Source organism: Capsicum annuum, chromosome 10 (genome assembly GCF_002878395.1).
Source record: "Capsicum annuum cultivar UCD-10X-F1 chromosome 10, UCD10Xv1.1, whole genome shotgun sequence".
Classification (NCBI taxonomy): domain Eukaryota; kingdom Viridiplantae; phylum Streptophyta; class Magnoliopsida; order Solanales; family Solanaceae; genus Capsicum; species Capsicum annuum.
In genome coordinates this window covers 151,664,361-151,686,499 of record NC_061120.1, presented here as the reverse complement: position 1 = coordinate 151,686,499, position 22,139 = coordinate 151,664,361, and the positions used below count along the sequence as shown (strand labels likewise).

Genomic DNA, 22,139 nt, shown 5'->3' with positions numbered 1-22,139 from the left:
ACATCCATTAGAAATAATTTACATTGAATTATGGGGTCCATCCTCTGTTCTCTCTATTGATAAAAAAAGTTACTATTGTCTATTTGTTGATCAGTATACCAAATACATTTGGTTGTACACAATGAAAAACAAACGTGAAGTGCAAAAACACTTTCAAAGCTTACATTCTGTGCTTGAAAAATATTTTGGTCACAAAATGCTCACACTTTACACTGATGGAGGCGGAGAATATAAAGTCATGGAACCATACCTTAATTCTAATGGCATACAACACCTTGTCTCTCTCCCCCATACTCCTCAAAGGGTTGCCCTGGCTGAGAGACGTCATCGACACCTTATTAAGACTGTCAAAACGTTGCTTCATCAAGCAAGTTTGCCCTCCAATTTTTGGACATTTGCCTGCCATCATGCTGCCTTTCTCATTAATCGCCTGCCCACTACCATTTTTGATAACAAGTCCCCATTTGAAGTTCTTTTCAACGAAACACCTGCTTATGAATCTCTCCGTACATTTGGATGTCTATGCTACCCATGGTTACGACCAAACACCCAAAATAAATTAGAACCATATTCCAAACCTTGTATTTATCTCGATTTCTCCATCACTCATCACTGCCATCAGTGTTTTGACCCCACCAGCTCTAAACTTTTTCTCTCACGCGATGTAAAATTTTTAGAAGAAATTTTCCCATTTGATAATATTTTTTCTCACTTAAAACAAAACTTTTCATCTTTAAATTGGGAAAACACTTTACAACATCAAAATCCAGATACGGAAATCAGTTCAACCACTATTAATCCAGATCTCACCTTGCTTCCTCCCATCATTCCGTTCAGGCCAGGTGCACGCCAGAATACCTGCTCAATTCACGCCGCGCAGGGAAATAACCCAGAGTCAGATTATTTCAGCACTCCGGAATCAGCTTCCCCATCCCACTTCACATTTCAAAGCCAACCCCCTGCCCTCTCTGTGCATCCTAGCTCTCTACGCCGACCACCAGTTACTCATGTTTATCAGCGTCGCCCAAAGTCATCACAATCCCTCTATGCTAACAGAGGTGCGAGCAGTTGCTCTCTTGACTTGCCTCTACCCACTGCACCCATAGTTCAAGTTCCACAAATAGAGCAAAATTGTGTAGAAACAAGGTCGCAAAATAACATTGTCAAGCGACAGAAAATTTTTGACTACACTACACAAATAACCTAGCCTGTACCCATTTTACCTGTAACCCACAAACAAGCACAAAAATTATCATATTGGAGAGATGCTATGCAGGTTGAGTATGATGCACTAATAAAAATCAGACTTGGGAGTTGGTTCCACCGGACCACACCAGAAATATTGTTCCTGTAAATGGTTGTTTCAAATCAAAAACAAGCCTGATGGCTCTATTGATAAGTACAAAGCGCGTTCGGTTGCAAAACGGTTCACCCAAATGCCTGGGGTTGATTTTCATAAAACATACAGTCCAGTGGTTAAACCAACCACAATTCAAACCGTCCTCACTGTCGTTGTACAAAAAAGTTGGCCCTTACATCAAATAGATGTCAATAATGCTTTTCTTCAAGGAAAGCGTCACGAAGATGTCTACATGACCCAACCACCCGGGTATGAAAGTTTAGCACATCCTGACTATGTCTGTCATCTCAAAAAAGCTATCTACGGACTGGGACAAGTTCCTAAAGCCTGGTGTGATGCACTCACTGATTCTCTGATCAGAATGGGATTTTGTATGTCTGAATCTGATAATTCTTTGTTTGTTCTGCATAAATTGGGCGTAACTATTTATATACTAATATATGTGGACGACATCATACTCACGGGCAGCAATGAAAGACTCCTTCAAGAAGTCATTACTTCTCTTTCCAAACGACTTTCTCTTAAGTATCTTGGCTTACTGCACTATTTCTTGGGCATTGAGGTACATAGGGATGCCAATGGTCTGTTTCTTAGTCAATCTAAGTATATTCAAGAAGTGTTGCATGACACTCAGATGCAAGACTGCAAAGGCGTTCAGTCCCCAATGAGTACATCTGAGGCACTACTGGTAGACAATGGAGCCCCTAAAACTGATGGCAAAGAGTATAGGAGTGTACTTGGTAAACTTCAGTACCTTTCTTTTACCAGACTGATATCACATATTCAGTAAACAAGCTTACTTAGTTCAACAATTCTCCCTCTATGGTTCATTGGAAGGCTGTTAAACACATCCTTCGGTACCTCAAAGAAATATCCCAGAATGGTATTCATATTTCTCCACATCAGTCCACTGATCTTTATGCCTATGCAGACGCTGATTAGGCGGGTGATATTAATGATCACCGCTCAATCTCTGGCTACATTGTTTTTCTAGGTACGACTCCTATTTCCTGGTGTTCTCGCAAGCAACCCACCGTCTCCCAATCCTCCACTGAAGCTGAGTATAGGGCAGTTGCCTCTGCCTTGTCTGAAACAAACTGGATCACTCACTTACTCAAGGATCTTCACGTGCCACTCTCTGCTGCACCTACAGTACTTTGTGATAACCATGGGGTCACTTACATTACTGAAAACCTGGTACATCATACAAAAATGAAGCACCTCGAGGTCGATCTTCACTTTGTTCGCAATCAAGTTTGCAATGGCCTAGTCCAAGTATCACACATCCACTCCACTGATCAAGTTGCAGATCCACTCACCAAACCATTGTCTAAGCCAGCCTTCCAGCGGATGCTACCCAAATTAGGCGTTGTATCGTCACACCTAACTTGAGGGGGGCATAATAGAGCATGTACCACATGTTAAGATATCTCATGATTGATTTAGTATCTCATAGTGATTTAGTTTCCATTTAGGATAAGATCACAATTCTTTATTAGTTGATTCTTTCCTTAGTTTGTGTTCTCTTGTATATATACACATACATATCAATGAAATCAAACAACTTCATCTTCATTCTCTACATTTATAACTAGATCTCTCCATAATTGAGCTCCAAACTTCAAGTTCCTTATTTTTTGCTCCCAATGGCAATCCGAGATAATTTGTGAGTAGAGAGGCAACTTGGCATCCAAGATTCATGGCCAGCAACTGCGTATTCAGGACTTCATTGACTGGGTAGAGACAACTCTTATGCCAGTTCACATGAAGTCCTGATATGGCTTAAAAAATGGTCAGAATAACATAGAATAAGAGAGTCGTCAGCATACAAAAGGTGGGAAATTCTCATGGCATTTGCTCTGTTGTTCTAGGCTTCAGAACTTCTCAACCAACCATTTTCATTTTCATTGATTTTCCTGAGCATATGATTAAGACCCTCCATAGCCAGTATGAACAAGAAGGGTAAGAGAGGGTCACCCTGTCATTGCCCCCTTTGCCCCTTCTGGGATTTAAAAAAACCTGTAGTGTCACCATTCAACAATAGGGAGAAACTCACATTAGAGATGCAAAATTTAACTCGATTTATCCATTTCCTACCAAACCACATATCTTCCAGAATTTTGAGTAGATAAATTCAATTTACATGATCAAAGGCTTTTTCAATGTCCAGCTTACATAAGATAGCTTACATAAGATAGCAGGTGTTTTTTGTTTCACTTTGGAGTCTACCAGCTCGTTTGCCATACCGTCTCCCCTTCAAAAAGGTCATCTGGTGCTCATCCACTAGTTTACCCATGACAAACTTCAGTCTTTCCGTGGGAAGTTTTGAGATAATATTGTAAGTCCCTCCTATTAAGCCTATAGGTCTGAAGCTTTTTAATTCTTTGGCACCTGCTTTGTTTGGGATTAAGGCTATGAAAGTGCCATTCATAGACTTCTCAAAAAATTCCTTCTGGTGGAAGTTGTGGATGGTCTGCATTAAGTCAGTCTTTATAGTGTCCCAGCAAGCTTTGAAAAAACTCATAGTGAAGCCTTCAGGTTCGGGGGCCTTGTCCCCATCACAACGTTTTATGATGTGTAGTACCTCTGATTTTGAGAAGGGTCTTTGAAGCCATTCTTTTTCTTCATCAGTGATTTTAGGGCAGCCTTAAGGATTGAAAGGAGGTCTCCAGGGCTCTGATTCTGAGTATAGCTTCTTGCAGAAGTCTATCATGGCTTCTTTTATAGCTGCAGGTTCCTGAATCTCCTCATCATTTATCATTAATCTATCAATGGTGTTGAATCTCCTGTGTGATGTTGCCATTCTTTGGAAGAATTTTGTGTTGTTGTCCCCTTCTTTTAGCCACAAACCTCTTGATTTTGTCTCCATTTGGATTTCTCATGTCCAGCCAACTCTTTTAATTAAACCATTATAGTTGCTCTAATCATCAGTTCATCTACTGTCAGAACTCTGTTGTCCTGAATTAAGTCAATGTAAGCCAGTTCTTCAAGAAGGTTGTTCTTCTTGTTAATTAATTCACCAAAAGTAGTTCTGCTCCATCCTTTGAAGTTTCAATTTCAGCATCTTTAACTTGCTGCTGAACCTGAAATCAGGGCACCCCTCCACCTCAAAATCATTCCACCAGTTGTTTACCAATTCATTGAAGACCTCCACCTTAAGCCACCAATTTTCGAACTTGAAATTTGATCTCCTTTCTCCCAGTTTCCACATTCTAACATGATCGGATTGTGGTCAGAAGTAACTCTAGGTAGGATTCTTTGTCTGATGCTTTTGAAAGTCTCTTCCCATTCTGAGGAGAAAAGAAATCTGTCCAGTCTAGCTGCACTAGCGCGGTTGATGCCTCTAAACCAGGTAAATTCCCCCCATATAGTTGAGGATCATGAAGTTCCATGTCCTCAACCCATCTAGAAAAACCAGAAATCACATAAGTGATTTTGGAGCACCCCCTTCTCTCTGACATAAATCTGTTTGTGTTGAAGTCCCCACAAGCGACCCAAGGTCCTTCAAAAAGCTCTGTGTAGGATGCAATTTCCTCCCAACATAGTAATCTTTCACTTCTAGTGTGGAGCATAGATTCCAGTGAGGTACTAGGTAAAAGAGTTGTGGGAGTGGATAAAACCATAAGTGATAAGAGTGTTGTCCTATTTCCACCAAATTCCCAGACCAAACTCTGCTGTCCCACATAAGTAGGATCCCTCCATGGCTTCCCACAGCCTTGATAAAGCCACATTTCATCCATCTACAAAGCCATAACTGCTTGGCTAACTCCTCAACTTTTTCGCTTATCTTTGTTTCTTGAAGGCAGTAAAGATCTGCTTCCCATTTTTGTAATAAACTCTTAACAAAATTCCTGTTTTCTATCTCGTTAAGTCCTCTTACATTCCATGTGACCAAATTCACATTCATTTGTAAGAGAGCCTAAGAGGCTGGGTTGTAGGTTTTTTAATTCATTTTTGCCAATTCCCCTGCCCTTAGGCGTGGTGACTATCTTCTCCTGTTCTTTCTTCTCCGGTAAAGCTTTCCTTTTATCTAGCTTGATGAGTAAAGCTAGTGTTTCCTCTTCGAAACCTTCGAAAGCCACTCCATACGTGCTACTTAGTTCGAGGATGTGAGAATTTACCCCGTGAGAAGTCTTAGAGGTTGTAAAGTTTTGGCTTGATGAAATGCAAGACTTGGGTTAGTTGGACCAATTAAGCAATGTGAATCTTAGAGGTTGAAAAGTTTTGGCTTGATGAAATGCAAGACTTGGGTTAGTTGGACCAATGAAACCATAGAATTAAGAGAGGATGTTGAAAAAATCTGCTACTCTTCCAATTCCCAGTCATTCAAGAAGACATTCAAGAATCTTCTGAACATCCTTGTCCTGTCGGCATGTCAGCTATTGTTGCTTGTTATTGTTGGCATAAACTATAAAGATCTCGATATAGCTGTTTGAATGTAGCTTGGCCAATCCAGTTTTCATTCCAGAATGAAACTTTTCTGCCTTTTGATTGAAGTGTTGACCATAGATTTCTTATGGATCTCAAGATGCGGCAACCATATGGTGTGGACACGTCCTTACTTGTGCAATTGTCTTCTTCCCCATATTTTACTTTGATGACTTCCTTCCAAATTGTCTTCTTCCCCATATCTCAGACCCATTACTTATCCTTCAAGGGCAGTTTCGTCCTTTTCTTTTTACCTTTACTGTAAATAATTAAAACCGTTTTAATTTATCAGTTGCCATGCGTTTATTTTTCCCCTACAGCGTTATTTTTCCAGCCAAGTTTTATCAGTTACACACATTAAAACAAGTCCTTCTGTTTTCCTCCAAATCACACAATAAAAGCCTCCCTTTTCCTTCATCAGTTTTTCAAAAGTTCCCAGCAGCAACCAATATCCCTTTTCCTTCATCTGTTTTTCGTAAGTTTTCAGCAGTCAATACCCCTTTCCTCCTCTCAATCACAACTTCTAAGAAACAAAAGAGAATTGGTAGAGAATCAAGTACAAATTTCATCTTCCTATCTCAAGTTCTTTCAACGGTTAAAGAGGTATGTAAGATTATTTTCTTTCATGTTTTCTTTTGAGTTTTGTTCTCCTCTAATCCCAGTTACTCTCAATATTATTTGGATTGGTGGATCTCCACATCTTTGTCAACCTAATTGAGTTCTTTTATGAGTTTTTCTGAGAAGTTTTTACGTAGTCTTCCTGTTTCATAAATACTCTATAAATTTTGGTGAGTAGATGTTAAACCAACGAATTGCTGCAGAAGTTATGAAATTTTTTGAGTCGTGATTGGCATGAGTACTGCTTGTGACTTTCCTCAACTTTAGTTCTTTTGATACTTATAATAGATACACATATACCACTTGAAGTTACACTGGTCTAGACATCCCAGACATCAAATAAGTTAACTATGGTATATTTATTTTGTTGATTGCTTAAGTTAAACGATTTAGTGCTTTTGTCATGTCCCAGATGTAGCTGTTATGTATATAGAGCTCGTCTTTTTTTCTCAAACAACGCGAACAGTTTCTGATGCTAGTTTTGTTTGCTTCATGTTGAACACTGACCGCACACGAGGACCTTAGAAATCCTTGAGGTAACTCAAATAACATAGAAGCTTAATCTAGGTGAAGCTTAATCTAGGTGCTTTCTTCTCTATAGTTGGACAGCATATAACCTTGAGAATGAAATACTAAGCAGTAGTCAAAGGATATAAAGTGTTAAATTGCATAACTGTGCTGCTATTCATTGATAGGGTATAGCTAATGTGTAACAGAAACTGATATTAACATGATATGATCCACGTTTGCTCTGCAACATGTCATAACAGAATGTTTGCGGTAGTTTCAGATTCATAAGTGAGCAGTCTAAGAACTTTGGTACTCTTTTCTTTGTAATGGCGTATACTTTCAACTTTTTCTAATTTCATCTTGAACTGCAGAAGTAAGGATCACCTTGAAAAAAATTATAGAATTACTCAATCCTTCTACAATCCACTCTACTGTACCAACTCAAAAAAAAAAAAAAAACGAATACACTCTTAAAAACTAGTAAGTCACGATCATGAATTATAAGACATCGGACTTGGAAATTAACTATCACGCCTCTCCAATAATGATGTTAGCTTATGATTATGAACCTATTACAGTTAACTCTCTATATAAGCCCTAAAGTGGCACTTCATGATTTCTAGCCTAAAACGGCTAAACTATGAACATGAGCCTAAAACGGCTAAACTATGAATATGAGCCTAAAACAGCTAAACTATGAACATGAGCCTAATTAGGGTAACACTTTGAAAATAATAAGTAAGACAACATTATGAGCATAAGGGAGTGAGTTAGCTGACCGTGAAGGCATAGGTTTAAACAACAAATGCCCGAAACTATGTTTGCCGACATAGGATAGAGATTATTCCGCAAGTGGATGACTCTTTTTATCATGTGTCCCGAAAAGGGGCTAACCATGGATACTTGCTAGCAAATTATGTCATGTCACGTCCTATGCCCGGCAAGGTATAGGACGGCTTAGCTGATCAGGCCGAGATTAGACTCCATGCGCTCACATGGTGGTTTATCATGGTTCACTAATTTCTCCCACAAATAATCAAAGGAAATATAAGTTTAGTTTATATTCTTATTCCCTTCCGATTGTCTTCACTTACTTTTAATTTGAACTTTGTTGTCATTTATTGTCTCTTGCTATACTATCCTCTTGAAATGATTTTACATACCAATACATTCCACGTATTGACCGCCTTTGGCGCTACATCGTTTCATGATGTAGTATCTAGCGCTCAAGTTCGCGGTCAGGCATCTCATTAGGATCTCTATCTTCTGCTATTGGTGAGCCTCTTTCCCACCAGGAGGCCGGACGAGATATGATGACTATTATTATATATTTTCTTTCCTTTCAGTATTGGTACTTATTAGAGGCTTCACAACTTATTAGAGGCTTCACAGGCTAGAGTAGTTGTCAAGCAAACTTTGTAATTTCCAGTCTTCATTTATCAAAACTATTAGGGTTGTTGGATATTATGCAATGTTAATAAACTTAGGTGAAGTTTTATCTCTTGAAAATAAAATCGTGATTGAATTCTACATTACTTTCGCTTTATCCATTTGCATTAGAAGTATGCTCGGGTGATATGCCAGAACGTTTGCTCGTACTAACTATAGTATTGGGTGCGTGCCACATCCAGGGTCCCGGCCTGAGTCTTGACACAAAGTTGATTGTCTTCTTAGGCATATCTCCATTACCATTTCATCATCAAGCTCTTATTCTATATTTTCATGTTTTTGATTCCTATTCCTCCTTCAATTTGTTGATTATCATGTCTTCCATTTTACTAAATGAATTTTCATCATTAACGTTAAATTTAACGTTACCACCTCGACTGACCGGCGAACTCTGACGCCGACGACGGCGCAGACATACTAGAAGCGTACAAGATCTACCCTATCTCCCTCTTTCTCTCTCACCCTTCAGATCTCTCTCTCCTAGTTTCTAGCTGGCTAGGGTTCCCGCCGGTTCGACTCAAGTAACGGGGGAGGTACTCATCAGCGGCCTCACAGGTAGGCTGACGTCCGACGACGTCCAGATTCCGACGTCTCTGAAGAAGCTTCGGCGAATCTCTGGGGACATTCCGGCGACGTAACCAGCGGCCTTTTTCCCGTCGACCTTATTCCTACAAACACTTTTTAACACCAACATTGCCAGATCAACAGCACGAAGGCGTCCCGGTGACATCCAAACTTTGGTTCTTTCGTAACTTTATATAGTTTGATTTCTTTATATTATTTTGCTCCTTGTCTTTTCCTTGGTGCCAGGCCATTAGTGTGCTCTATTTTTCTTACTGTTAGTTTTGTCCTTACCTCGATTTTGTTTTTTCTCCCTATTTGAGTTTAGTTTTGTTTCTTGATTATTTCTTCTAATTTGTGTGAGCCTTGTATTTCCTGTTGTTGCTTTATTACTACCATTGTTTATATTTTCTTGTAGTAGTGGCTGTGGGCGTTGATGGTTGGATAGGGTCATGTCCGAGGGGGTTGAGGCGGGGGGCTGTTGTGGGGGCAGGGGAAGAGGAAAGGGCGGGAGTGGGAGGGAGGCCAAGGTTTGGCCTCAGGGGCGATAGAGGAAGACGTGTGGATAGAGATGGTAGGCTGAGGGTTGGGTCTTGGAATATAGGGACTCTTCAAGGTAAGTTCATAGAGCTTGTGAAGATTCTTATAAAGAGGAGGATTAATATTGCATGTGTTTAAGAGATGAAGTGGGTAGGGTCTAAGGCTAGGGATGTGGATGGTTACAAGCTTTGGTACTCTGGGAGCGAGAGGCGTAGGAATGGAGTTGGCATCTTAGTAGATGAAGAGCTTAGAGGTCAGGTAGTAAAGGTAAAGAGGATCAACGATAGGTTGATAACTATTAAGTTGGTCATTGGGGGGTTTACCCTGAACGTGTGTAGTGCTTATGCGCCGCAAGTGGGCTTGGATGGGGAGGAGAAGATGCGGTTTTAGGAGGCTTTGGATGAGGTGGTGAGAGGCGTGCCTAGCTCGGAGAAGATTGTTGTAGCAAGAGATTTCAATGGGCACATCGGGGCGTTACCGGGAGGCTTTGGTGATGTGCATGGTGGTTTTGGTTTTGGGGAAAGAAATGAAGAGGGGGCTACTCTATTGGATTTTGCGAGGTCCTTTGGGCTGGTGGTGGTGAACTCGGGCTTCCCGAAGAAGAACGATCACCTGTCACCTTCCGAAGCGCGATAGCCAAGACCCAGATTGACTTTTTGTTGCTTAGGAAAGGGGATAGGGTGTTGTGTAAGGACTGTAAGGTCATCCCAAGTGAGAATCTTTCGACCCAGCATAGGCTCTTGGTTATGGATTTGGGTATAAAGAAGGATAGGAAGAGAAGGGGTGAGGAGTGTAGACCTAGAATTAAGTGGGGCGGCTTGACGCCAGTGAATGCGTGGGAGATAAGGGAGAAGTTGGCGGGAATGGGGGTGTGGGAGTGTAGGGGGGACGTGGATAGTATGTGGGATAGGGTGGCTAGGTGCATCAGGGAGAATGCTAGTGAGGTGTTGGGTGTTTCTAGGGGGCCGGACATCAGCGGGAGGATTGGTGGTGGAATGAAGAGGTTAAGAAGAAAGTGGAGATAAGTTGGTTGAGAGTAAGGACGAAGTGGAGAAGCGGATAAACAGGAAAGAGTACAAGTTAGCTAGGAAAGAGGCTAAGTTAGCAGTTACGGCGGCTAAGACGGTAGCTTTTGAGAGCTTGTATGCGGGGTTACAGGAGAAAGGAGGGGAAAAAAGTTATTTAGACTCGCTAAGGCTAAGGAGAGGAAGGGTCGTGACCTCGACCAGGTGAAGTGCATTAAGGGGGAGGATGGTACAGTGTTAGTAGAGGACGGCCACATTAAGAATAGATGGCAGTCGTATTTTCATAGGCTCTTGAATGACGAAGGAGATAGAGCTATTGTGTTAGGGGAACTGGAGCACTCAGAGGAGTGTCGAGATTTTAGTTATTGTAGACGTTTTAAGGTAGAGGAGGTTAGAGAGGCTGTTCGCAGGATGCGAAGGGGCAGGGCGACGGGGCCTGATGAGATACCAGTGGATTTTTGGAAGTTTTCTGGCGAGGCTGGTTTAAGGTGGTTGTCTGGATTGTTTAATGAAATTTTCAAGACGGCGAAAATGTCTGAGGCTTGGAGGTGGAGTACTATGATCCCTCTTTATAAAAACAAGGGTGACATTCAGAGTTGCAATAACTACAGGGGTATTAAGTTATTGAGTCACTCTATGAAGATTTGGGAGAGAGTGGTCGAGGTGAGGCTGAGACGGATAGTGTCTATTTCGGAGAACCAGTTTGGATTTATGTCTGGCCGCTCGACGACGGAGGCAAGTCACCTGGTACGGAGGCTGGTGGAACAATAGAAAAAAGGACCTGCACATGGTGTTTATCGACTTGGAGAAGGCATACGACAAAGTCCCCAGGGAGGTGCTTTGGAGATGCTTGGAGGTGAGTGGAGTCCCGGTGGCATATATTAGAGCAATTAAGGACATGTATGATGAAGCTAAAACTCAGGTGAGGACGGCGGAAGGAGACTCAAAGCATTTCACTGTCTTGACAGGATTGCATCAGGAATCTACTCTTAGTCCCTTTTTGTTTGCTTTGGTGATGGATGTGTTGACGCGGCGTACTCAAGGAGAGGTGCCTTGGTGTATGCTTTTTGCAGATGATGTAGTTTTGATTGATGAAACACGAGGGGGTGTGAATGATAAATTAGAGGTGTGGAGACAAACTCTTGAGTCTAAAGGGTTCAGGTTGAGTAGGAGCAAGACATAGTATTTGGAATGCAAGTCTAATGACGTGAGACTGGAGAATGAGGTGGTAGTGAAGTTGGAATCACAGGTGGTATGTAAGAGGGATAGTTTCAAGTATCTCGGGTCCGTGATTCAGGGTAACGGTGAGATTGACGAGGATGTCTCGCACTGTATTGGGATGAATGAAGTGGAAGCTCGCTTCGGGGGGTGTTGTGTGATAAGAAGGTGCCACCCAAGCTTAAAGGCAAATTCTACAAGGTGGCAGTCCGTCCGGCCATGTTGTATGGAGCGGAGTGTTGGCCAGTTAAGAACTCCCACATTCAAAAAATGAAGGTGGCGGAAATGCGGATGTTGTGTTGGATGTGTGGGCTGACTAGGAGGGATAAAGTTCGGAATGAGACTATCAGGGAGAAGGTTGGTGTGACTCCAGTGGAGAATAAGATGCGGGAAGTTCGATTGAGATGGTTCAGACACGTGATGAGGAGGGGCATGGATGCCCCGGTTCGTAGGTGTGAGAGGCTAGCTTTGGATGGCGGGGTAGGGGTAGGCCGAAGAAGTAGTACTGGGGAGAGGTGATTAGGTGGGACATGGAGCAGTTACAGCTCACTGAGGACATGACTCTAGATAGGAAGATCTGGAGGACGCGAATTAGGGCAGAAGGCTAGGGCCAGTTTGGGTCGCTAGTGTAGGGAATTACTTGGTGGGGTATTATTCTTGTTATGATACCTTGTTTCATGTTTTATTACGAATCTGTTTACTTTTCTCCGTTTTCTATTACTTGTGGATGTCATATTTATGTTATGCCATCTTGTTTCATGTTTTACTATGTATTTGTGTAGTATTCCGTGTCTCAAGCCGAGGTCTATCGGAAACAGTCTTTCTACTTCTTTAGAGGTAGAGGTATGGACTGCGTACATCTTACCCTCCCCAGACCCTACTATGTGGGAATACACTGGGTTTGTTGTTGTTGTTGTAATTTTCATCATTACCTTGCCAAAAGAAACTCCTCCTTGGAGCATCAATCTTGTTGATCACATTAACAGGCATAAGAAAAACAGATAACATGCAAGTAGGTAATGCATCAAGCACATTGTTAGTCAATGTTAGCCTATCCCTTAGATATGTAGCGACTATTCCAGTGTGTGAACCTCTTTTCACACTTTCCCTAAACTCCGTACCATATCACCTTTGATTTGTTTTCTGGTCTCACCTCGACTAATTCCACTAGATACCTCCTAACACCCACCATCAACAGGTACCAAGTAACTCAGTCCAACAAGGCTAGGACAGATGGAAAGAAATCACCTTGTTTTTGTCGTTGCTGGATATGAACCTAAGATCCAACGGTTATCAACCCACACCCTTGGGTGCAGAAACATGAAACTTTTTGAAGGGTGTATCATATTTTAGTACAAATATTTCTTGTTGACTTTTGGTTCTAGTCAATTTTTGGAGCACCGATGAGTTCCCAGCACGGATAGATGATTTGATGTTCTTTGTAGAGAATCTTATTTATGTAAACCTATTTATTTTTTGTATGCCCCTTGTATACTGGAGATTATCGATCATGTCAATAAAATATTTACCTTGTCTAAGATATTAGAAAAAGAAGAATCACTTGTTCTTTTAGAAGAAGGAAAGTTTACCATACCAATCCAACACTGCATTTGAGCACAAGGATAAATCTTTATTAAACCAGGTGGATCAACGCTGATGTTCAAACACAAAACAAGGGCAACACATCCTGTCTTCATCTGCAAGAAGTTCTGCACGCTTAAACGGACCAGATGGTAAAGATATCAAACATTTGTTTACTATATGAGAACTAAACCCGAACTCCTTATATTAGCTAGCTCAAAAATAAGACTGAAATCAAGTAGTAGATATGTATTATTTTCTCTTTTTACATAAAGTAACAACAAGTGGAGAAGACAGAGGGGCGGGCCCATTATCCACCGAGTTCTGAACCATGTGCCAAAGCCCACGAGCTCTAAAGAATTTCTTGGTAATGAAAAAGGGCATAAAGCAAGAAGCAACGGAGCAACGGGTATTAAGCAAATCCAAATCTTATCTTGAGACTTTGGCAAAACTGTTGTGCAGCAAGAACAGCTCTAGGCAGCCACTTTTTGTTGCCTAAAGAAGAAACTCTAAACAACCTTTTTTCCAAAGAAGAAAATGAATACATCTTAAAATACTTGTATTTCCATGGTAACTTTAGTTTTGAAGTAGCAGCAATAAAAGCATCACAAGATTAAAGTGTGCACAACAGAAAATTGAGTAATCACAATATACCAAAAGTCACAAAGCGCAAAAAAGATAGCACAATATAGCAAAAGTCAGAAAGAGCAAAAAAGATATATTGCCACTACACAAACAGTTAATAAGAAATTAAGAGCAAACAAGAGAACTGAGACATCAATTTTGTTGAAATTAACTTTAGTTACTTCAGTAATTTTTAGTCCAATAAGTGGTTTTAGTTTAGGATGAATTTGAAATATAAATTTGTATTAGTTTGTTTAGTTGTTGGGATACTTTAGGTAGTTCAAATTTTAAATTATGCTGATTTTCTATTGTAAGTTGACTATTTAAAGACATCCTATGCTTAAGAAAAAAGTTGTTTCAACCCCTTTTTGTTGCCCCGTCTTTTGAAAAAACCATCAGTGGTGTCGAGAGCTTCATTTATCTTACAGATCTCATCTTCAGAAGAGCTCCAAATGATTGGGAAGTTGGTAGAATAGTAAGTCTTTACAAGTTCTGAACACTTCCTCGGGTATTTCCACTAGCAAAGACAAACTATTTTGGAATCTACATAGCAAGGGAGTCTTCACAGTTAAGTCTTTGGAAGTTAGTTTGGAAGATCAAAATTCCTCATAGAGTATCTTGTTTTGCATGGTTGGTGATCAGTAGAACATCCTTAACCCATGAAGTGTTACAGAGAAGACAACATACCCACTGTAATCCCACAATTAGGGTATGGAGAGGGTAGTGGACTTTACCTTTGCTCATGGAGGTAGAGAAGTTGTTTCCGATAGACCCTCGACTCAAGTGCAACATATTAAAGTATTTACAAAGAAGAACACGACAATGGAGATAATATGTCAATTAAGAAGGAAAGCAGTACAGAGCATTCACAAAAAAGAAACCACAACGAAATAATACGTTAACTTCAAAGAAAATACATGTATAAGACTAATACTACAACAAATACAGTGCTTCCAGGCTCCAACCAAGCCTAGACCCGCCGCAAAGTGAGTCAAAGCTCAACTACCTATTGCCCTTCTACCCTAGTCCGGACCTCCATACCCTCTTATCTTAGGCCATGTCCTCGATACGCTAGAGCTGCACCATGCCCTTTCTAGTCACCTTTCCCCCCACTACTTTTTTGTTCTACCTCTACTCCTCATATCTACTATATCCAATCTCTCATACCTCCCTACTTACTGGGGCATCTACGCATCTCCTCACACCCACTATATCCATACCTTTTCCACCTCTTGATTGACACTCTCTGCTCCTTCGATGCTTCATTGAATACATGAACTATCCATTTCACAACTTCAAGATTTAAGCTTACCTTTCTCATCAAGTTTCTTCTATGCTCACTGCTCAGTCCATTTAAACCAGGTTTCTATCCTAGAACTACACTTAGCAATATCATACGGTTTAAACCCAGCATGGTAGTAAATCCTATCTACCCCTGTGTGAAGCTATGTTTAGGGGTTTTCATGGTTTGGTGAAAAACCAGATCAAAACGATTAGAAAACCCAACATTGGGTTTCCTTTGGTTTTAAATTTTAAAAACAGACAATATTCAATTTGATTTTGGTTCTACTTAAAAAAACAAATAAATAACCAAACTAAATCGATAAATTATATACACAAATTTTATGATTATTTGATATTAATTTTTCATAATGATTATAAATACTTTATACCTTTTAATTACCAATGTCAATTTGATTTTAGTCTACCTATTTCACATGAAGGAGAGCCTTGGCATAGCTAGTAGAGTTGTTGTCATGTGACAGGAGGTCACAGTTTCAAATTGTGGAAACCTCTTGCAGAAGTGAAGGGTAAGGCTGCATAAATAGAACCTTGTGGTTCGGCCCTTTTCCAAAACATGCGCATAGTGGGTTGCCACTTTTTTTAGTCTACTTTATTCACATGCACTACTAACAATTTTAAATTCCATTTCGTTAAGACTATGCCCAAACCCAACAATCTAAGTCTAATTGTATATTTGTAGTACGGTGTATTGGCAAATTTTTAATTTTCTTTGCTAAGACATCACCTACTCTTCAATGGCTTGTCCTTTTGATTTTTAAAGGGTGGGCCATTTTATTTAAAGTTGGCAAAATGCATAGACAGGCCCTTGAACTTTTTGACTTTTTCAATATTGGCACCTCAATTAGGTCATGTTACTATTGAGCCCCTGAACCTTTCATTAAGTATGTCTATTAAGCACATTTGTTGACCTGGCACGGCATGTGAAGTACATTCTTCATTGAGAGAGTGGAAGGTCTTAATTTTTTTTAATTTATAATGTTTTTTTAATTTCCAGGATCTCAACCAAATGTGCTTGTGGAAAATAAATTCGACCATTTTTAACCAAGTGTCGCTAGCTTTCCACTATTTTTGTCCAAATTTAGAACTTCAACCAAATGCACTTGTGAAAAAATTAGAAATTCAACCAAATGTGATAGCGGTGGAATTAAATCTGATTTTTGGTTCAGTGAATACAAAGGCATTCACCAACTTATAGTAAATTTGCCTCCACTTGTGATACGGAATAACCAAATGTGCAACCAAATCTGATTTTTGGGTACGGCAAAATCAGATCTTCTGATTTTGGAGTTTAAGTTCTGATTTTGGATGCCCAAAATCAACAAAGAATTGGGTCAAATTCATAGAATATAGCAATAGAATTTAAAGTGGAAGAAGATATAACGGAGGTAATGGAGGTTTTCTTTTTGGAGAAGAAGGCTTATAATTTTTTTTTCTTAAGAAAATATTTTTGGCTAAAAAGTTTTTCTTTTTGGTTGGATTATTAGTGCAAAAATGAGTTGCCTTTGTCGTATTGGGCATTTTCCAGGTCACCCGCATGTAGACTTCACGCACTCTAATTTTTTTATAATTTTCTGAAAAAGTTCTTAATGGGCACACTTAATGAAAGGTTCAGGGCTCAATAGGTACATGACCTAATTGAGGTGTCAATACCGAAAAAGTCAAAAAGTTCAGGGGCCTGTCTATGTATTTTGCCTTTAAATTTCTATACGACTTTTGTGAATGTTAGACATATAAAGTGGAGGAACCACTATAGTTATGCAACTTAAACACGTTAAAGCTTCAAAATAATGTTGAAAATAATATTCCATCCTACAATTTGATTTTCCTGTTTTAACTTGGGTACGAAGTTCAAGTAAGTAATGAAGGCTTTTGAAACGTGTGGTATTAAATTAAGGATATATAGAATGTACCAAGATCTCCTTTAATCTTGTGGTCTTAAACATGCCATATGAAAAGTCGAAACTAAAGAGCTGTCAAGAAAAGAAAGAGACATTCTTTTAAAACGGGTCAAATTGAAATAGAGGGAGTAGAAGATTTAGATACATTCATCTTGTGATAGTAGAGTGAAATTTGTTGATTCCTAATGTTCATTTGAAATAGTTGTCTTGTTTCTCTGTTGTTTAACTATTAGCAATTTATCTTTAGCTAGTTATAAACAGAAAAATCAAACCAAATCGGTGGTTTTTATTTTATTTGGTTTGGTTTGATTTTAGAAATTTAAAAAACGACTAATTGACTCTGTTTGGTTTTAATCAAAAATCGATCCAAATAGAATCATGAACACCCCTAGATATGTTATAGCAAGAAAAAAGAAATGAAAGTCATCACAAAAATAGGAGAGAGAAGGTTCTTGGGAAATGTGTCTGACAGCAATAATAACAACATACCCGGTGTATTCCCATAAAGTGGGGTCTGGGGAGAGTAAAGTGTACGTAGTCCATACCACTACCTCAGATGAAGTAGAGAAGTTGTTTCCGATAGACCCCCGGCTCAGGACAAATAACAGTATAACAAACCAAAAATAAAAGCAAAAACAAAAAGGAATAGCACACCGCTAGCTAATAAAAAACAAGACACCCACAAGGTAATACTATAAACTAGCTATTTGGAATCATAGACATCACTAAAACGCTATGAACAAAAGACGACAAGAAACAACAGGCACAGATACAAACAAAACACTTTCCTTACTATTATGGACGTACTCCTACCTACTAGCCCTCTATCCTAATCCACGTCCTTCACAACTTTCTATCAAGAGACATATCCTCCGCAAGTTGTTCATGTCATGCCTAATCACCTTCCTTCAATATTTCTTCAGCCTACCTCTACCCCGCCTAAAACCATCCATAGTCAATCTCTCACACCTCTGTACTGGAGCATCCGTGCCCCTCCTCATCACATGCCCGAACCATCGCAACCTCATTTCCCCATCTTGTCCTCCACCGAAGCCACTCCCACCTTCTCCCAAATAATCTCATTTCTAACTCCATCCCTCCTGGTAAGTCTATACATTCACCGCAACATCCTTATTTTTGCCACCTTCAACTTTCGAATGTAGGAGTTCTTTACTGGCCAACACTCCGCTCCATACAACATAGCTGGTCGGACTGCCACTCTATGGAACTTACCTTTAAGCTTATGAGGCACCTTCTTATCACAAAAGACTACCGAAGCGAGCCTCTATTTCAACCACCCTGCACCAATACGGTGCATGATAGTCTCGTCAATCTCACTATTTTCCTGAATCATAGACCCAAGATACTTGAAACTCTCTCTCTTCTGAATGGCCTGAGAATCCAGCTTCACTACTACGTCAGCATCATGCGACAAATCACTAAACTTACATTCCAAGTGCTTCATTTTGGTCCTGCTCAACCTAAATCCTTTAGGCTCAAGGGTTTGCTTCCAAACCTCAAACTTATCATCAACTCCTCTCTGAGTCTCATCAATCAGTACAATATCATCAGCAAATAACATACACCAAGGCACCTCCCCTTGAATACGCCGTGTCAAAACATCCACCACCAAGGCAAATAAAAATAGGTTAAGATCGAACCCTAGTGCAACTCTGTCAGAACAGAAAAGTGCTCTCTGAATCTCCTCCTACCGACCTCACACGAGTCTTCGCGCCTTCGTACATGTCTGAATTGACCTAATGTACGCCACGGGCACCCCTCTGGCCTCCAAGCACCTCCACAGATCTCCACAGATCTCCAGGGGACTTTGTCATATATCTTCTCAAGATCAATAAACACCATGTGCAAGTCCATCTTCCTCTCCCTAAACTGCTCCACTAATCTCCTTACGAGGTGAATGTCCTGAGAGCATTTTAGAGAAACTCACAAATTTATTTGACACAAATTTTTGAATATAGCAGTAGCTAACTCAACTCAAGAGATTAAGTTTAACCGCATAATTTTATTTTTCTTTTGGAATGAAGAGGAATTTGTAAGTGAAGTAGAATGAATATTGGGAAAGAGTCCTTCTGGTTCTTCGCTCGCTTATAATTACTACAAAACTTTGCTCACATCCAAATAGCCTTTTCATAGACTATACACATCTAAATATTGTGTGACTTTTGATTGATAAAAACATGATGTTGAAAAAACAGAAGAAGCAAGATGTGACTACAAGGTCAAGCATAACAATTGAATTCTTTTATTTTCATAACAATGGTGCAAGGGCCGGCTCTCTTGCACCTCGAAATTCCACGAGTATCTGCTACATCCCACCAATAAAGGTAGTGATAACTCCGTCCACAACGACCTCCACAAATGAGAAGAAATCACTAAGCATTTTTCCAATGTTGCAATTTGAAACATTGCCTCCATAGTAGTGCAACAATTGAACGTTGAGCTATGACATTGGTCACACGTCCGCGTATCTAAAATTCGAAAAGATGACAAAATAAAGTTGGCATGTGACTATCAGGGATATGTGTTGTGTGAAATCTAATATTCCAAGAAATGACCAAACATGTGGAGATCGGAAGTCATTCTCTGATTGTTGTTATAAGGGGTTAGTTGTCACCTTTTTTGTGAAAATGAAAATGATTCCGGAATCATCTCCACTGGATTCATCGGTTGAAATTATCAATTGGTCGATAAGTTCTCTACGCGTTCCAAGTTGGCAAGTTCAATGAATCAAAGAAATATATGGCACAAATGAAGCATAAAAGTATTAATCAGGGACCTTTTTGCATCCCTGATACTGGGAGATGAATATAGCAACCAATGCTCATAGGGAGAAAAAAGAATTCATGGAAATACTTAAACGTTATGTAATGCCAAAAAGCATGTTGTACATCACAACTTTTAGATTATGTTTTACGTCTGTGACACCATGCCACTGGTTTAGATGTTCATGCAACTTAGAAACTGAATCATCCACGGCCATATCCAACCAAGACACTAACATATGTTCTAAGTGTTCACATAGGAAAAAAACTGTATCATTTCCCATAGAACTTTATGGCTGACCTCATATCAATAAAGTATTGTCGAATTACAAATCAAAGGAACTAATGGTCTGATGGAAATTTTAATGGCTTGCTTGCAAAGTTAACATTGCCGAGTAAAGCGATTTTCATATTTATTTTGACAGACAGAGAAAATTTAACCTTCTGCTCAGATGAGTATTCATCCTCCCATATATTAAACTTCACCTTGAACCAGTAAACGTTACACTAAACTAAAATCCAAGAAAATCCTATGCAGAAACTATTAACCTTGCTTAAAGATAACAGAATTTGAAACTATTTCGTTCCAAAAGGGAAAAGGAAATGAAAGCACAAATGAGAATAGTATAAATTACTGAATTTGAGCAGAATGAGAATTGAAAATTCATATCACTAATTCCAAATAGCTTGTTATTGAGGCATGGTTGTTAGATTTAGGTGAACATTGAGCTAACAACAACAACAACGTACCCAGTGTAACCCCACAAGTGAGATCTGGGGACGGTAGAGTGTACGGAAACCTTACCCCTACCCTTGGGAGGTAGAGAGGTTGTTTCCGATAAAAATGAAACTAAATTCATCAAAATCATTCAAAAATCTCCAGAGAAATTTCCAACACTTAAGAATTGCACAACATCATACTCAATATAATCCCACAAAGCGGGGTCTTGGGATGATAGAATGTACGGAGACCTTACCACTATCTTAAAGGTAGAGAGGTTGTTTCTGATAGACCTAGGCTCAAAAAGATCATCCAAAGTTGTCCAGAAAACAAACATATAGGAAATAGCAGATAATAACAAAAACATCAGATAGTAACATGACAATAACTGCAACACAATAATATGCTAGTCGAAGTACACTTTATCCAAAAAAAAAAAAAAAATGCTAGTCGAAGTACAAGCAACAACAAATAATAACAGAAATTGGACCACAAGAAACTAGCAGAGCAATACTACAACTAATATTATGGCCAAAAAAACAACGTATGAGGAGGCAAATCTTACCCGTTCCTTAGTTCGCCATTTGGAGACGACACCACTATTAGCCTGTCCAGAAGGAACATACTCCTCAAACTCCTCATGCCGAAGCTCACGAAAGAATATATATTGAGGCACATAACCATAACTTGTCGTTGTCGTCACCGTCATTGTCCCATTGTCAGCAACAGCACCATGGCTACTACTAGCAACATCTGAATCTCTGTTATTAATCCTATCATCATTTTCATGATCCGCAACTTCCTCCACAACAGCTGTGGACCGAGACGTCACCATTAAATCTCCCAATGCCATTCGACAGTCTGGGAATAATCGAATAAATTTTGAACAGCAAATGGCAGATGTTTCTAGTGATCAACGAAGGCGGAGAACGAACACGGTTGGAGATTGAGAAAAGGAAGGATGTAGGATTCAGCTGAAAATCGCGCTGCTAAAAACCCTGGAAGGAAGGCTGAACTGGAAGAGGGCGATTGAATGTACAGGTAGGATGGCGGAGGAACAGAGGAAGAACAAACACACACTGCGGCTACACGAAGCAGCATAAAGGCGAATTTAAAGTAAAAAGAACAAAATAAAATTGAAAATGATCAAAATGGTCCTTCATATATATAAACTAGACTAGATATGATGGCGTGCCAACACGGTCCAATATATATTATTTTTTATCTCAATTTAATTATTAAAATAATTTATATTTTTAATTATTATAATTTATAATATTTTTCTTCTATTTCGACTTAAATGATGTTGGTATAATTTTGAGAGTTAGTCAGATATTTTACATTTTAAAAATTTCTTAAAGTTGTTAATTATGTGATTTCCAATGCCTTTTACATTATTTTTTAATAATATATGAATATTCTCCCTGTATCAATTTATGTGACACAGATAAAATTTCGACAATCAATCAATTTTTTTTGTACATATATACTTTTATATTAAGTTCTTGATTTATAGTA

General features: G+C 39.5%; 1 protein-coding gene across 5 annotated transcripts in view; it reads right to left on the bottom strand.

Annotated features, from left to right (window-relative positions):
• Nucleotides 1-21,773, bottom strand: part of LOC107845950 (regulatory-associated protein of TOR 1) — a 34,697-nt gene extending 12,924 nt beyond the window's left edge. The window contains exons 1-2 of one of the 5 annotated variants that reach the window (XM_047398217.1): nt 21,187-21,773; nt 13,299-13,418 (exon numbers count right to left, since the gene is read on the bottom strand). In XM_047398217.1, the coding sequence (XP_047254173.1) occupies nt 13,299-13,418; nt 21,187-21,474 (408 nt within the window). In that variant the 5' untranslated portion in view covers nt 21,475-21,773. Of the gene's footprint in view, nt 1-13,298; nt 13,426-21,186 lie in introns of all 5 variants that reach the window. The other 4 variants (XM_047398216.1, XM_016690461.2, XM_047398218.1 and 1 more) reach the window with 4 other exon arrangements.
• Between the last annotated feature and the right edge of the window lie 366 nt (nt 21,774-22,139).